Source organism: Tyto alba, unplaced genomic scaffold (assembly GCF_018691265.1).
Source record: "Tyto alba isolate M040663 unplaced genomic scaffold, T.alba_DEE_v4.0 Super-Scaffold_42, whole genome shotgun sequence".
NCBI lineage: Eukaryota > Metazoa > Chordata > Aves > Strigiformes > Tytonidae > Tyto > Tyto alba.
This window is the reverse complement of record NW_024881318.1, coordinates 15,892,430-15,908,607: the sequence shown is the minus strand read 5'-3', so window position 1 is coordinate 15,908,607 and position 16,178 is coordinate 15,892,430. Positions and strand designations below refer to the sequence as shown.

Sequence of the window (16,178 nt, the reverse complement as noted above, 5' to 3'; positions counted from 1 at the left end):
CAAAGTTTTGGTTGTATCTTGAAAATTTTCTGCCTGGCCTGTTGGCAGCAAGCACTAGGGGTTTAAAGCTGTGTTCTGGATAATCATAGGAGAGTGTTGAAAGCAATAAACAAACAAAGAATGAGCAGCTCTTGCAGGCAGTAGGGTGGAAGGATTCCTCCATGCCCTTGTGTCTTGGTTTGTCACTGTGCCCTGTTGTGTTTTAGCTGGTGTTTCACAGCACAGCTCCCTTGCAGCCTGGTTTACTTTTCAATTCATTGTTGAGACAAAAGAGCAACTTGTGGTTGCCCCAGCAAGATGACAGTGAGTAAATCTACCAGTTTTTCAAGAATAGGAGATTAAGAAAAACAAGGCAGAGAGCGTGAAGAATGAGATACAAGAGCAAAGGAGCTGGCTTTGTGGTTAGTTTTCTTTCCCTAGGAAGCAAATAACTTTCACTGACCCTTAACTCCTGAAATTGGCAGCCTTTTTAAAGTAAACCCCAGATATTGGTTGTTAATTTACTTTTATGTTCTTTTTGTTAATTTCTTTTATTTCAGCAGACCTTTTTATGTAACAAAGGGCTGGCTTCTGGTCCACAGCTGGCTTTAAAGTGGATGGGAGTTTGTCACTGGTGGTATTTCAGTCCTGCTGGAGTAATCATCCTCTTGTCTAGTTGGCGCACGGGTAGCAATGGTTTAGCATGACCGGGGTGCACATTAGCTCATGTACCATCTGGCCAAATGCATGGTAGAACAGTGTAGACAAGCAAAGGCACAGTCTCACCCTGAAGGAAAAGCGCTTAGCTGTGGCAGGGTGTCTGTGTGTAGTAAAGAGCAGTGATCTTTCTGTAGGTTTGTCTCTCAAAAGGCTGTTTTGTGGTAGAGGAGAGCTGCTTGATGTAATCATCACCCTGGTTTTTCTACCTATGTCTTCTCTCTCAATTTGCACTTAAATTGCAAAGTCCTCAGCCTGGGGCCACACTGTCTGGTGTGCAGTGTGCTTAGGTGGCAGCACGTGTTTTCCTCTCCTCTGCTCTCAACGTTGCTGCTGTACCAATAAATACTGGCAAGGAGATGGACACAAGCAGGCAACCTTGCTGGAAAAAGCCTCCTCAAAGTTAAAGTGATGCCTTGTTTGACTGCAGTGCTGAATTTTTCATCTATAATTTTAAAGCAGAGTATAAACTTGCAGAATTCACATAATAAAGTCACATACTCCCCTATAAGAAAAGTCTCATACAGATTTCCACGTACACACTGTCTCCCTATGAAAGATGAAATTGACGCAGCAGTATTTGAATAAATCTCTTTTAATTATGCACAAGGTTTTATTGTTATGTGACATCTCCTTACACTGGGGAATGCTCATCCTCTTTTTCTAGGGAGAGATGTGGGTTCCACTCCAAATAATAAATGAGAGTTGGGACAGTTATCTGTCATTTAGAAAACCAAGTCCTGAGCTCTGGCCTCGTGTGTTCTTGAGCAGATGCCAGTTTATGTATTTATAGAGAGTTGCTATCAGTGAATACAGTGAGAGGCTGACCTTGGCTACAGCTGCATCGCCCAGAATTTGGTGTAATGCCATATGTCCTTTTTGAGTTGTGAATTAAATATGGAGGAAATGGCCTTCTCTGGAGAAGGCATGTGTTTCTATTATTTTTCTCTTTCCCTTCCTGTTTCTTTGAACCACTAAGGTTCAACTCTGGTAGGGAAGCAGTCTGGTTCCCCAGGCAAACAGGCTGTATTTTTAGTATTAGGCATCTAAACATACAGCTTTGATAAACAGTTTTACAGCTTTATCCTCCTTTCCAGTTGCTGGGCTGGTTTCACAGGTCAGATCATGTATCCGTGCCTGTAGGCACCCATAGACATGCTGTTTCTGACATCTGGCTATGGGTGAATCCTGTGGCTTTGCGTTTGTTATACTTGGGAGTCCTTGAAATCCCAGTTGCGATGCAGGGGTGAAACTATTATCTATAGGTGAGATTTAGAAACTCTGTGAGTGTCTGTTGTGTAGTGGCTTTAAAAAAATCACGTGAGGATCTGAGGAGCTGGATGGTGAGTTAACGAGAGCTGTGATAATCCTACAATGATGGTAACATGCAGGATGATATTGCGGTAGTGTTTTGGCAGTAGGACTCATGAATTACTGCAAAGCTGAAACTGGACACACTGGTTTGAAATGCATGTCACCTATTTGCAGATAATGCTCACATCTGAGGATATTCTTCTCTCGGCTTCACATTGTCAATCTACAGCTTGCTTCAATCCAGAGTATCTTATAAAGTTTATGCAAACTGAAAATTTAACAAAAAAAATCAGTTTGTAACTATTTTAACTTAAAAAAAAAAAAAGTAAACCTCAATCAGTTGTATCTGTCTGTCATCTGTGGGGATCATGAGCACCTTGTTCTGGATTTGTGCAGCTCAGAGCAAGGGCATAGCAACTCCTTAAGGAACTGCTGAGGGCCCAAGTGCACAGCCAGGAACATAAAGGAGTACCTGTAACAGTGGCATCAGGAGTGGTGCTGTCCTGAATGGAAGCGTGTAACATCAGCACATGATATCAAAGAGAAAAGTCCCTACTCCAAAATTCAGTGAAGAGTGTATTGCTGGGGCATGAGTCAGTCAACAGAAGACAACCAAGGATACGTGTCAAGAAATGCAGGTAAAAAAGTTAGCTATGTCAGGATTTCTTGGAAAAGCTCATGAAGGAAGAACTGTAATTATAATTGTTTTGGTGAAGAAGGATTAAAAAGAGGGACCTGACAGTTAAATTACAACTGCTTAGAAAAAGGCTGTTTCATTGAGATACATTGAAACAGCATGAGAGAGTAGAAAAACACCTAAACTGAAATGTGTTGATGTGCTGGAGAAGTCCATGATCATGAAGTAGGTGAACCAATGTGGCATGGGATTGGTTTGAAGTACATCACAGCATATATACATTGGAAATACAGTTGCTGTATTTGAACTTCATTGCCGTATTCTTACTGTGTCATGCTATAGGTATAACACAGTATGGCTAAAATTCATGAGGATTCATTTACAGTATTCATAGTGCTGAGGTTAGTTGAGCTTCATGTATTTATAGGATCAAACTTCCATACTTGATTGTTTCAGGTTTCATGCCTGTGGACTGATCTGAAAGAGGGTAAACTTTCAGTGGGTATTAGCTCATCTGAGCATCATGTCAAGTATGTAAATTGGTAAGATTTTTGCAAAACATCTGGGTATACCCTATGCAATCCCCCAGGGTCCTCACTGATTTTGGCTGGAACTGTAGTCTGACAACGTGAAAATCACTGCGGATGTACTAGGAAGTTTGGTTTTGCAGTAGAGAAAAAGTGATGATGATCCTCCCCACCTAGCACTGAAGTGGTATGAACTGCTGTAATTGCTGTGATTCAGAGCTGGGCAGTTTCAGATGGAAGACAGTAAGCTTACTTAACAGTCAGTGGGCAGGATATGGAAAATTCTGAGTCCTACATAGCTGTATCTTGGCCGTCTTCCACATCGGTAGTATTTTGCATTGCTGTGTATGCTGTTAACACCTTGGTATATATGAATGGTGTGGTCACGCTATAGCTGCTTGGGGAACTATAACTTTAAACTGTGTAAAATTTATTCATGTAATTTCCAGGGAGGGCTTTTTTGTTTTGTTTTGTTTTGGTGCTTTTTTTTTTTTGTTGGTTTGGTTTGGTTTTCTGGTGGAAAACGCTTAATTAGAGTAGAAATGTAGGAAATTAAAAGGTGCTTACCTCACCCAACTATGCAGTTAGTTTACCTGCATTTTAGTTATGTGGTACCTTGAGTAGGATGTGAAAGTAATACAGAAGATTTCTCATCGGAGGGGTTCCACGTATTTGTATTGCAGTCTCCAATCATGTTCAGCAAAGCTGGCAGCTCCTCAGCTGCCACTCGCATTGCTGATGACACAGGTTGTGGGGTGGCTCTGCTGTGCGATATGGGTCAGCAACAGCAACATATTAGTAGACCTGACTTGCAAATTATGATCACATCATTTGGAGCTCAGCTTGCATCTGTAATTAAAGAAAATAGCATAATTCAAGGTGAAAAATACTATAATCAAAAAATTCTGCCTTTTATTAGAGCTCAGCTAAAAGAACTGTTAATTACCTACAAAATTAGTGGATCTGTAGCAGCTTTTATAATCTGTTTAGTTTTGTCCTGAGGGCTGTCTAATATTGAACCACACATTATTACTTACCATGGAGACTTTCAAGCAATCTGTGAAGACATCTTCACAGTTACGCTTATCTCTATTTGAAACATTAATGGAACACATACTTGTTCTAACCCTTTTTAACCCTTTTCCTGCAGCAAATGAAGGATGGGGTTTTTTTGTAAGTATTAGTTATTCTTACTGTCAGATATTCTAAAATTAAAATAAACACAGGCCAAAAAGTGTAAAAACTGTTGATGAGAATTTGGTGTCAGTCTGTTTCATCATTTCTGATAGGATTGAATGTAAAACAGAAGCTATGTTAAAATAATAAAAAAGGAAGAAAGAAAATCCTTCACATTCATGAGGATACATGAGGTATCATTAACAGAGTTAGTGTTGTCCAGAAAGAAATTCCTGGGACTATATGGCTTGGGACACTGCTCTAATACGTCAAGAGTGGCATCAGATGGAACAAATTTTTCGCTTTTTACTCAGAGGATCCATTGGAGACAGTCACAGGAAACAGGGCTGCAAAATGAACCTAAGTCAGCCCTAGACAGGTAGAAAATTGAGCAAAAAAAGAGCAATCCCTTCAAAGTTATATGCAGCCATTACTTCACACTGTAATATTCCTCCCATCTCCAGTGTTCTCTCCCTTCTATGTTAGGGCAGTCCTATACATAGTGCAACCCATTCTCTGTGTAGGAACATGGCAAATTCTATGATTGAGCAAGACAATGTGCAGGAAAACTCTATGCCCTTCATGTCATCCTGTATTCCCTTTCAAGAACTGGTGCTTGAACATGTGCTGGAATAATGTGAAAATTAGACAGTGTGCCCAACATAAGGTTTGGCTGGGGAGTGTAGGTGTGATCTCACCTGCAAACAGTAAATATTACTCTTTTAGAAGAAGATTTGAAATGGCAGGAATTACCATAAGTTTCACCTTATTTGACAACATAAGATAAAATTCTGGGGTTTGCGTGTATTCTGATGGTTTTCTAATATGATTTTTTAATATGTAATGTCAGGGCTTTTAGCCAAGAGTCAAGGCAAGGAGCTGTGGCAGTAACCCCCCAAACTGCCAATTGAGTTTTGACAGGGTTTATCTGGCAAATGTGCAGTGTCTAGAGGAGGGTTTTCAGGCTGGTCGCACGGGTAGATTTCAGATAGAGCAAAGTAGCTGACAAAATGGATTTTGAAGGTTGCTGTGTTACATAGAGGTCTTTGCCATGGACAAAGGAAGTGACAAACAGCTTTCCTTGAAACAGATGCCAGCCACGAGCTGTAAATCAGCCAGCAGGGAGGTAAAGCAACTAGAGAGACTCATTTCTCCTGAGAGAATAAGTGTCATGTCAAGAAAGGCCATGTTTGATCATCCACAGGCCACTTGGACTCTAATGCTGGCACATAAAGCAGTTGTTGAGCTTTGTGGTTTCTTGGTTTGTATTTTTTTTTTTCAATTCTGGAAAGTTAACCCCCCTGCTGGCAGATCCTGTCCTACTGCGCACTCTGTCCATCAGCTCTTGTTATTCCACCAAAAGCCTGTCTTTCACCTCTTCTTTCATGCTTTCTTCTTAGGTCAGAATAACTGCAGCTGTCTTTTAGTCTTTGGCTGTGAGTGCTCTGAGCTGTTTTGTGCCTTCTGTAGCACTGTGAACTCCTCCCCTAAACTGGTGGTACATTTTCTTAATGAAACATAAATTGGAGTTATCTAAAAGCCCAATTTTAAATATCAGAGCAATGTAAACTCTTGTATTATCAGTAAATAAATCTAAAATTCTCCTTACTTTTGGCAACTGGTTTAAGAGTGAAGGGATGTCTTGCATATAGTTACATTACCAGGGGCTTGGTTAGTTCAGCTTAGCCAATCAACTATGTAATACTTTTTATCTATGGAGCAGTTATTTTCTTAACTGGCTACATGTTTTTATCTTTTAACATTTTTAATGTCCAGCTAAAACTGTGAGAATTAGTGTAGCACTTTATTTAGCAACATTTTAAATTGTTTAGATAAGTGTTGTGGTTTGAGCCCAGAGGGCAACTGAGCACTAAGCAGCTCTTCACTCACCTTTTCCCCCATCAGGAATGGGAAGGAGAAAATGAAGCCAAAGTGGCTCAGGAATGCTCACATGTTGCAGTCACAGGCAAAAGACAAACTCGTTAGGGGAAGAAAAGAAAACATCACTTTAATTCAAACACCAACAAAGACAACACTTAACAGACAAGGTGGGACAGTGAGAAGCTCCACCACACCCAAAAACACCTCCCCCCACCCCTCCCTTCTCCCCGGGCTCAGCTCTGCTCCCCATCTCTCCCCCTCCTCCCCCAGCGGCACAGGGGGCAGGGGATGGGGGTCACAGTCAGCTCCTGCTCCTTCCTTCTCGGGAGGTGGGGGAACACCACACATCCCTCCCCTGCTCCCCGGGGCTCCCCTCTCACTGCAGACAGTCCTCCACAAACCTTCTCCAGCGTGATCCCTCCCCACGGGCCGCAGCAGCTCCCGAGCTGCTCTGGAGTGGGTCCCCCCCGCGTGTTGCAGCCCTCCCAGCGCCGAACCACAACAGCGGGAGCCGCTTCTCCCCTCAGAGTCCCGGCTTGCTTTAAGCTCAGACACCTGTCCTGGTGTGGGCTCCTCCACTGGCTTCAGGTTGGCTTCTGTTCCACTGTGGACCTCCATGGATGTTAGGGTGGGTGGTCCTGCTGTCTCACCATGGAATACAGGGAGTCTCTGCTCTGGCGCTGTGCCCCTCCCCTCTTCCTTCCACCAACCTGGGCGTTAGTCCTTCTCCCAGGTTCCCCTCCTTAAATACATTCCCACAGAGGTGCAGCCACAATCACTAATTGGCTCAGCCTTGGCCAGAGGTGTGTCTGACTTGGAGCCAGGGAAACTTCAAGGAGCTTCTGACAGGGGCCACAGCTGTAGCTCCCTCCCCCTCTGCCAAAAAAACGCACCACAGAAACCCAGCACAATACACCAAAGTGAAATGTAAGCTAAATGTTGTTTCTCTCCAGGAGTATATTTGTAGAGGTGTGTTGTTCACTGGAAATGGCAATAAGAGATTCCGTAAGATGGTATAAGCATTGATTACGCATTTGCTAGGATGTCAGGATTTCATTGTAATGAAACTGTGAGTGAATGGGAGCATCTTTCTTGCAGCTGAAAAGATAATTAATTCTGAATTATTGTGCATCAAGCCAAAGTGCATTGCACTACTGAGATGTGAATTGCTGATTGCAGAAGAGGAATACATGTGCTGCTCAATCCATCTGTGTCTGCTTCTGCTGATGGGTCTCCATCTGAACTCAGCTCCTAAAATAATTATTGCTTCATCACTGAAGCACAGCAGGCTCCTGTGAACAAATTTGTAATGTTTCTGCAGCACTCTGCTTTTAATGATTGCTGTTACACTGATGCAGACCAAAAGCTCTAGGTTGCCAGATGGACTTGTGGGAGGCAGAGTTGGTGGGCAGCAGTCTCCTTTTATATTAGGGTTAGAAAGCAACCTCTTATTCATTTCATGTCACTAAATGAAGAAACTGTAAAGGACAGGAAACTGTTCTCCTGGCAGTTCCAGAGAACACATTACTGTAGAGGGTAAGTAGTTTTCTCCATTGCTCATTTGCTAGTAGAGAGATGCTCAGCTGAGCAAGGGCCAGAAATGGAAGTGGTAATCATTAAACAAGCAAATCCACCAGTTGCGCTCTCCAAAAAAAATCATGGCAGAACATACTTCCCAATCCTGAGAGGTGCTAAGTCCTCTGTGCAGGGGGAGGAGGACTCAGTCAATGCTGTGGGATGAGGGTGCTGAGCACCTTACAGAATTTCATGTGGTCAACTGCAGAATTTGTGCATCTGGGCATGGGAACTGTGATCTGCAAATTTCTGCCCTATCTGCAGAGCTATTCAGACACAACATTAAAATGTGATTTGAATGTTCAGAATAGCAGATAGTGGTTAAATATTTTTACAAATGGGTCAAAGTTGCCATTTTCTCCCTGGGTTTTTTTGAGACACATTCCTTTGTGTTCCAGCAGTTGAGAAAATAACCCTCCAAATTAGTAATTTTGGTTAATTTGGAGATTCTCTCTAGTTAATCAGTTCCATAGGGAAAAAAAGTATTTCATGTGTCAATTGCCATTGTTTTTTTTTTCTTTTCTTTTCTTTTTTTTTTTTTTTTTTTTTTTTTTTTAGGTGAACATGTTTGTGGAAGGATTCCATGATGCTATTCTTCTTTATGCTCTAGCTTTACAGGAAGTCCTGAAGTTTGGTTTCAGTAAGAAAGATGGGGAAAAAATTGTTCAGCAAACACGGAACAGAACATATGAAGGTAAGAGTTAATATGTTATTCCAGCTTTCAGAGTCAAAAAATTCAGATCTTTGTTGTGTGCAGAGTAAGGACCCATGACTATTCCACTCTAAAATGAGAGGCAAAGAACCATATGAAGCCATACACATCACTAAGGCTGGCTCACATACCTCACCACCCTGACTTTTTCTTTGAACCAACCCTTGCTGTCTTACTCAGCTCAAAAAACTCCTAACAATTTCATGACCCTCACTGATCTGGTAAAGAAATACCAATAATTTTCTCAGGCTCCTTCTTTGTTTTTGAAAAGATTACAGCTGCTCGCTTTACTCATGTGCATCTATTAGCTCTCAGATTGCCTCATTTTTTCCATTTACTTTTTTATCTTAAAAGCCTGGGAATGGATAGAAGCAAGCAGGTGCCAGTTTTTTTTTTGTTTCTTGACAGGGCTCCTTTGGGCCCTAGAAGGATTTCTCCCCAGCCTCCTTTCAGAAGCTGTGCGTGTTATCTCAGAGGCAGCAGCTGAACAGCACTGTGCCTTTCTGTGCCTAATGCTGCAATTCTGCAGTGCAACTATCACTTGTATATCACCCTGCTGATGCAGAGCAATGCCAGGTACGGATTGTAATAAAGAAACCAAGGATTGCTGTATTCATCTGTCATCTCTTAGCATATTCCCACCCATCTCTTAGCATATTCCCATCTATCTCTTAGCATATTCCCATCCATCTCTTAGTAATATTCCCATCCACCTCTTATAATACTCCAATCTTTTGATGTAGGACTGGCAATATTTTTGATGGAGATGCCTCGGAAAAGGAAACATTTCCCCTAGATAAGATGCGCATGATTAATTTGAATGTGTAAGAACAACCTCAGTGGCCAGGTTCTCTGCTCTGAGAACACACTACACATAGTGGAGAAAGGCAAGAAAGACAGCAGCTTTTTTCTGTTCTCAAATTGTGGCCTGAACACGAGACCCCAGGGCAGTTTAAGGCAACAGCAGGGGTTGCTTTAAATTACGCTGGTATGCAAGGATCCCTAACGAGCCCTGCACCAGCTGGCGTTGGTGCTTGATGTCCCACGACCTCCCTTTGCAACTATGGCTTCCCAAAACACACTGTTTTAACCGAGGGATTATGATATCTAAGAATTTGCCTCACTGGTTATCCGGTGTGTGAACAGATGCTCCAGCACATCCTGTCTGTGTTTTCTCTGCTCCTACTTCTGTGCTCCAGGAAGCCACCAGCTGGTATGCCCATTCAAGTCTTTTATGGTTGATTCTCACACCTTTCTTGTAAAACCAGCCAGGAGGAAAAAGTGTTCTCTTTCCTCATTTGTGAAAAACAGTTCGTTGTTGCTGGCTGACCTGTCACAGCTATTCTGAAAATGTAGCTGTCAAGTTGAGCTGTGAGGTTGCTGTTGAAAGGGTCAAAATTCCATGTAAGTCGTATGCCATCTCCTCCCGGTGGCAGTACTTTGCTGGACATAATTTACAAGGATGAAACTGATCTTGAAAGAGGCCTTTAACTTGATGTGTTACAAGCCAGTCCTTTTAGGAAAATCACATCCCTTTATTCTGCCTGTAAGTCCCTCTCTGAAGTGGATGCAGCACTGCAGAAGTATGGTCCATGCATACACCCACCAGGCTCTACTTCAGGACTGAAGCTTTATAATTCACTTAAACTTTTGCAGGCCTCAGTGATGAGAACTCCAGTTTCATTAATGACATTAATTTAACTGCTAGCATCTAGATATCTAATTGCGTGGGCACCTCATTTTACAGCCTGCTCTGAATAGGTGACCCATCAGAACTCCAGCAGGATGTGGGTGCTATTTTCTTCAACGTTCACAGTCTGCCAGCCACAACTGCACAGGCAACATCATGAGCTTAGGAAAGGATAAGGCTTTCTTATGTAACATTTCTTATTGCTTGTGTTGTTAGAGACACCCTGGTATCACTGCAGGGCACATTTTGTGGAGCATATTTTCTGTTCACTGACATTCCCTCTGAAAATGCAGCAAAATTTTCTATATGTAGATATTTAACGTAATAGAGCAAAAAGAGTCCAGATAAAATCCTTCCACCTTCATCTAAACACAGTTCTTCATTAAGGCTGTTCCGAAATTTCCTAAGTATGTTTCATAAGGAAGAATATTGCAGGAAATGTTGACGTTTCAAACTCTTTGTTTTGATTCAGATGGAAAAGTTAAAAATCAGTCTTTCCCATTTAAAAAAATCCCATAGGAATTCTGAGTTTCAGCAAATTTTAGTACCTACTTCCAAAAATTGAGTTTTGGCTTTCTTAGGCTAGGAAGGTGTCTTTTCCAATTAATGCCTCCTGTCAGATCCAGAATCCAAATTGCTGTGTAGGCAAGGATGTTGCAGCTTTTTACAGTGGCCTTTTCCAGTGCTTTCACAGTCAAGTGTTTGTTATATCCCTTCTGTTTTCCTGCAGCAATAAAACTGACAATTGTTTGATTTCTGTATTGTTATAATGAAACATATGCTTGACAATAATCTTTTGGTGATCACTACATGTTTTGAAAATCACAGTAAGTTTAAATGTTCCTGACGTCACTAAATGGGAAAAGAGGCAAGATAAATGGAGGTGTGTTAATCTGTTCCATGTTTGCTATCATTAGGTATGTTGAAGGGAATTTATACTCATTGCTGAATATCTGACCTCTCTCTTCTGATTTACAGTCACTGAGAACCTGATTCTCTACTGCTTTGTGCCTGGTCTAGTCACGTAGTTGGTGTAACATGGAGGTATAATAATGCCTGTTTGACTTGCACTGGTGTGAATACATTTGGTATCAAGCAGTGGGAGGATCACACTGGAGAATATCTGTGATGATAAAGCATATCAGCAAAGTCTTACAATGTCTTCATCATAGTTAATTGGTATTGTTTGATGGATTTTTAAGAACCTGTTTGACTAACACTGCAAGAAGTTGGAGTCATGCTCTTTGTACACAAGGACATACATTGAAAGAGGAGGTTCAGACTGAGTGGAAGGAAGTGTTTATTCACCATGACAGTTGGGACAAGTTGCCCCAGAGAGGCTGTGCAGATGAAAATCCTTGGTAGTTTTGAAGACCAGATAAAGCCAAGAGCATCCTCCTATTCTGAAATCCTGGTTGACCCTGCTCTGAGCAGGAGGTTGGTCTCGAGACCTATTGAAACCCCTTCAAACTTGAGTTATCCTGAGTCTATGATTCCTGGTTTCCCTAAAGTTTCTGAGAGCTTATAAAAGAAGGAAGTAAACTGAGGGTCTAAAGATATAAAACAAACAGTACCATGTTATGCAGTTAATCCTATGTAAATGAATTCAGACTTAATGCATATGTACTACACACGATGCCCCTTACCCGCATCCCCTTCAGTACCCCATCAGATAGAAACAGCACTGGACTGGCTGTATAGGTGCACCACCCTGTCAGTCTGTGGGGCACAGAGCTGTGCCTTTGCATCCTCTGCAGCACATAAGCTGGACTCTCCTCACTGAGACATCATTAGATATTTCAGGGCTAGGCTCTCTGTAAATAATTCACATTAAATATATTTGTGTTTTGTTCTTGCATGCTGGCTTTTGGATTAGATTTTTCTCACATATTCCCCAAACAGTCTCACACATTTGATATTTAAATAGGAGAAATGTTAAGAATTCAGGAATGCAGACACCGAGATGAAATTACAATTTCTTTTGGAATGCCAACAAAAATGCTGGGAAACTGATGAGATTTCCTGTCATATCGGTCTGTAAAAACCTGTCCACTGTTTTTTTGTTTTCCTTGGAAAGGATCAGTATTTTAACTAATTAATTTTCTAATTCCTCACATGCCATTCTTTAGGTATTGCAGGGCAGGTGTCCATTGATGCCAATGGAGACAGATACGGGGATTTCTCTGTGATTGGAATGACAGACCCAGAGGCAGGCACGCAGGAGGTAAGGAAGCAAACACCATTGCAATTGGTCACTGATGAATTAGCTGGCATAGTGTAACGTGATATCATCTGTTTATTTGGCAGGCATCTGTTTATTTAATGTAACCATTAGAATAGTATGGCTTAATCTTATCAACCTGGAGAACAAATAATTTCTGTAAAATAATTATCTTGAAGTAGTTGTCCTAAGTTTTTTTTAAACTTTCTAAACTTCTTTAACAATACATCTTTCCTCACATAATGCTAGAGTCTTTAAAATTTAAAGGGTGAAATCTCACATGCTAGCTAACCACTGATAAATTTTGAATATGAGAAATTACTGTTTAAAATTAGCCTTTTATTCATTGGTGAGAAGGAAGATTAATCTTAAAGCAACAGGGATGCAGAAGTTACCCTGATACATAAAAACAGTGAGTACAGGTATTTTAATCTTAGTTAGGAGTGCAGACCTTGCCTCACCTTGTTTATCAGTCAGTAAGACCAGAGTGCCTTGTTTTCAATGTTTAAGAGACATTTTATTCAGATGGCTCCATGTACACCATGTGGGTTATTCCACTGGATGCAGCAGCAGTGGAAGCAGCCAGACTGTGAAACAGTCTAGGAGAAATAGCATGAGCTGCCCATAGAGAATAGCCGACTGGGTTGAGTTCATTAATACATACATTGCCATAACTCCAGCTGCAGCATAAAGCTTCTGTTAGTTTCAAAGTCAGCTTCAACCTAAGCTTTGCTGGCCTCCCCTATTTCATCAAGCTCAAAAATAAAGCAGCAGTAAATCAAGGCTGGACATTTCTACATCTGGATTTGAATCCAGTGAAGTTTCATTGTTCTTGTCAGTGCTGTGGCAGAGACAAACTCAAGAAGCATTTTTAAAAGCGTGAGGATGTCTAGTGTGATTTGGTGTGTAAAAATGATTGAAAAACTACAGCAGTAAGCTGCAGACACTCCCAGGGGTAGGAGTAATCATCATTAATTGAAGCTAGGAGTACAAATTGGTTGGGGTAACTTTGAACAGCTTGTATCTCTTCTGTTTGTTTAGTCCATTATTTTTTTACCTTGTTTATCAATTTAATCCCCCTCTTCTACCCTTCTTTCCATTGCTTTTTCAATTTAAACTATTTTTTATTTCTTTGATGTTACAGTTCTCCTTTTAACATATCACTCATTTTAATTGCCCTTTGCTTTGTTTATGATGTATATAAATATACATGCAGTTAACATATTTTACATGTGATTACTTATTACTTGTGTCTGCTACATTAATTTCTACCCTCATGCCTCACTCTAAAAACATTGTTTCTTTGATGCCCTGTTTTATTAATTTTGCCAGTTTTTTCTACATCTATACAAGAATGTTTCTCAGCTGAACTGAGCCACATGAATGGGTGTTTGGTCAGAGCTGTTTTCCAAGGTCCGTTCACAAAGTTTAAAGCTAGAAGAAAACACCAGATTACCTAGTTTCACCTCTGCTGAATTACAGGCAGGCAGGTTTCTTACCCTTGTAAGGAGCCTTGTAATCTGCATGTGACTAAAGCTTATTCTAACAGGCATTTGTTTTTCATTTGGAGACACTGAAGAACAGGGCCTGCCTTGATGTTTGTTCCACTCTTTAATTACTCTTGCTTATTAAAAATCCTGCTTCTGATCTGAATGCGTTTGGTTGCTGCTTATAGCTGATTGTTCTTCTTAAGCCTTCCTGCATGCTTTCATATTTAATAAGCCCTGATAACTTTAGTAACCTCCCACTCCTGTTTCATAAATTAAACAGTCTCTTAAGTATTTGTCTTCTGCCTCTAAATGATCTCTGAGATTTTTTTCCCTCTACTTTTTTCAATTTATTGAATTTGCCTATATTTTTGAACAAATGTTAAAAAAAATCTTTCTTCTAAGAGTTTATTGGAGTTGCAAAACTGGGAGAGAAATTAGTTCCTTTATTTACTGTGAAATCTACCTTTGTGTATCTAACCAGGGGAAATGTCTTTTAACTCTTTCCCTTCAAAATGAAATTTAGCTCAAAGATTTGAACAAGCTACCGGTGTCTTGAATTCTACACCTAGTGTATTAATGTGTGTTTTTTATCCATGGTAGGTCAAATACATGTTTTGATGTGCTTCTGCCATTGCTACTGCCTACTTCAGTGTTATGATATTTGGCATTTATTACTGTACATATATTTTTAAAAAGCTATTTTCAGACGAGTGACCTACTACTGTTAGCACAATTAGTGTTGCAATTTTGCAGTAGATCCAATGCATGTTACCTTGAATAAAGCCTGGATTTACTGTTGAGAACATGACTGTAATTCTAAAGTATCTTGAAGAATTGATCTGAAATAATAGTCCATGCTACCAGATTAATAAGAATGAAAGACCATTTCTGTGTAAATATCAACAACTGCAGAAATACAAAGTGGAGAATTACAGGCTCTGTTGTGGTTATTCAGAAGAAGATTTTACCTGAACATGATCGAGTACCTCCAGATCCTTGCAGAATAGAAAAGTCCAGCCTGGAGTGTGTAGTTGTGTAGTCAGGAGCCTCAGCACAGAGAGTACTTGAAATGGTACTTTCACTCAGCTGTGTTACGGTCCTGAGCACTCAACCCACTATGGAGCAATTGAAGAAAGCGCAGGAGAAGCAGGAGGAGTAATCAGAGGGTTAAAAAAAACTTTTATGAACTGTGTTTATAAAGAATAGAAGCATGAGGGCAGACCAGATAAGAGCCTGTGAGTATGTAAAGCAATATTTCAGAAAGGAAGAGTCTCTATGTCCACTGGCAATTCAATAAGTAGGAATGGATAATTGCCACAGGGGAGATTTAAGTTAAGTGTTAGGGAAAACCACTGACAGTAAGGATAGCTAAATTCCAGAATAATTGCCTACAGGATTTGTCAAGTCTCCATCTTTGGAGGCTTTTAAGAACAGGTTAGATAAACATCTGTCAGGAATGCTTTTGTTCAGCTGATATGCCCTGGGGCAGGGCATGCACTACATAACCTCCTACAGACCCCTTCAACCCTATTCTCTGTGGTTCAACATCCTGCTACAGGAGTCCAAGTGCGTGATGCCGCTCTCCTGTTTGTTTTACTTCCCTAAGTGGATAGAAAAATCTTTTCATTCATTTCTTTTTTGCATAGGTGATCGGGGACTACTACGGAAAGCAGGGGCGTTTTGAAATTCGATCAAATGTGAAATATCCTTGGAATCATGGCAGGCTGCGACTAGATGAAAGCCGAGTTTCAGAGCACACAAACAATACACCTTGTAAATCATGTAAGTTTAGTGACTTAATGCTCTTGTCCAGGCTGTCAGAGAGAGGAATCCACGTGGTGATGCAACATAATGGTCCATATTAAGTTGCTTAGCACCGTTGTCCAACTGAGACATCAGGATTCTGTCTCTCTGCTGACTGTTTGGGAAGTTAAGATCTGGCAGCCCATGGGTAGTACGTGGTCTGAATTACTTCCCTGAACTTAAACATGACAGTAATCATGATGCACAGCCCAGGGCCCTGGAGGCTTTAGGGCTTTCCAGGGGCTAAAAGGTAAAATCTGTTTTAGCCAGAAAGAAGGATATAACTGAAACCCCAAACAGGGAATAGTCATATTGACAATTAGCAGCTGGGGAGGCCAGTGCTGATGGGAGCAGTGTTCTGCTAGCACAGAATGATTTTCAGTGCTATGAGAAGGCACTGCGAGGGGGCCAGAAAGCCGAGAAGTAGTGAAGTCAGCTTCTCAGTAGGGTGACACC

General features: G+C 41.0%; 1 protein-coding gene across 2 annotated transcripts in view; it reads left to right on the top strand.

Moving 5' to 3' along the window:
• The window catches only part of NPR3 (natriuretic peptide receptor 3), a 52,156-nt gene that overhangs the window by 24,315 nt on the left and 11,663 nt on the right, over positions 1–16,178 (top strand). For both annotated transcript variants that reach the window (XM_032992196.2, XM_042804816.1), the window contains exons 4-6: positions 8,365–8,500; positions 12,338–12,432; positions 15,566–15,701. In XM_032992196.2, coding sequence (XP_032848087.2) covers positions 8,365–8,500; positions 12,338–12,432; positions 15,566–15,701 — 367 coding nt within the window. The remainder of the gene's footprint in view (positions 1–8,364; positions 8,501–12,337; positions 12,433–15,565; positions 15,702–16,178) is intronic.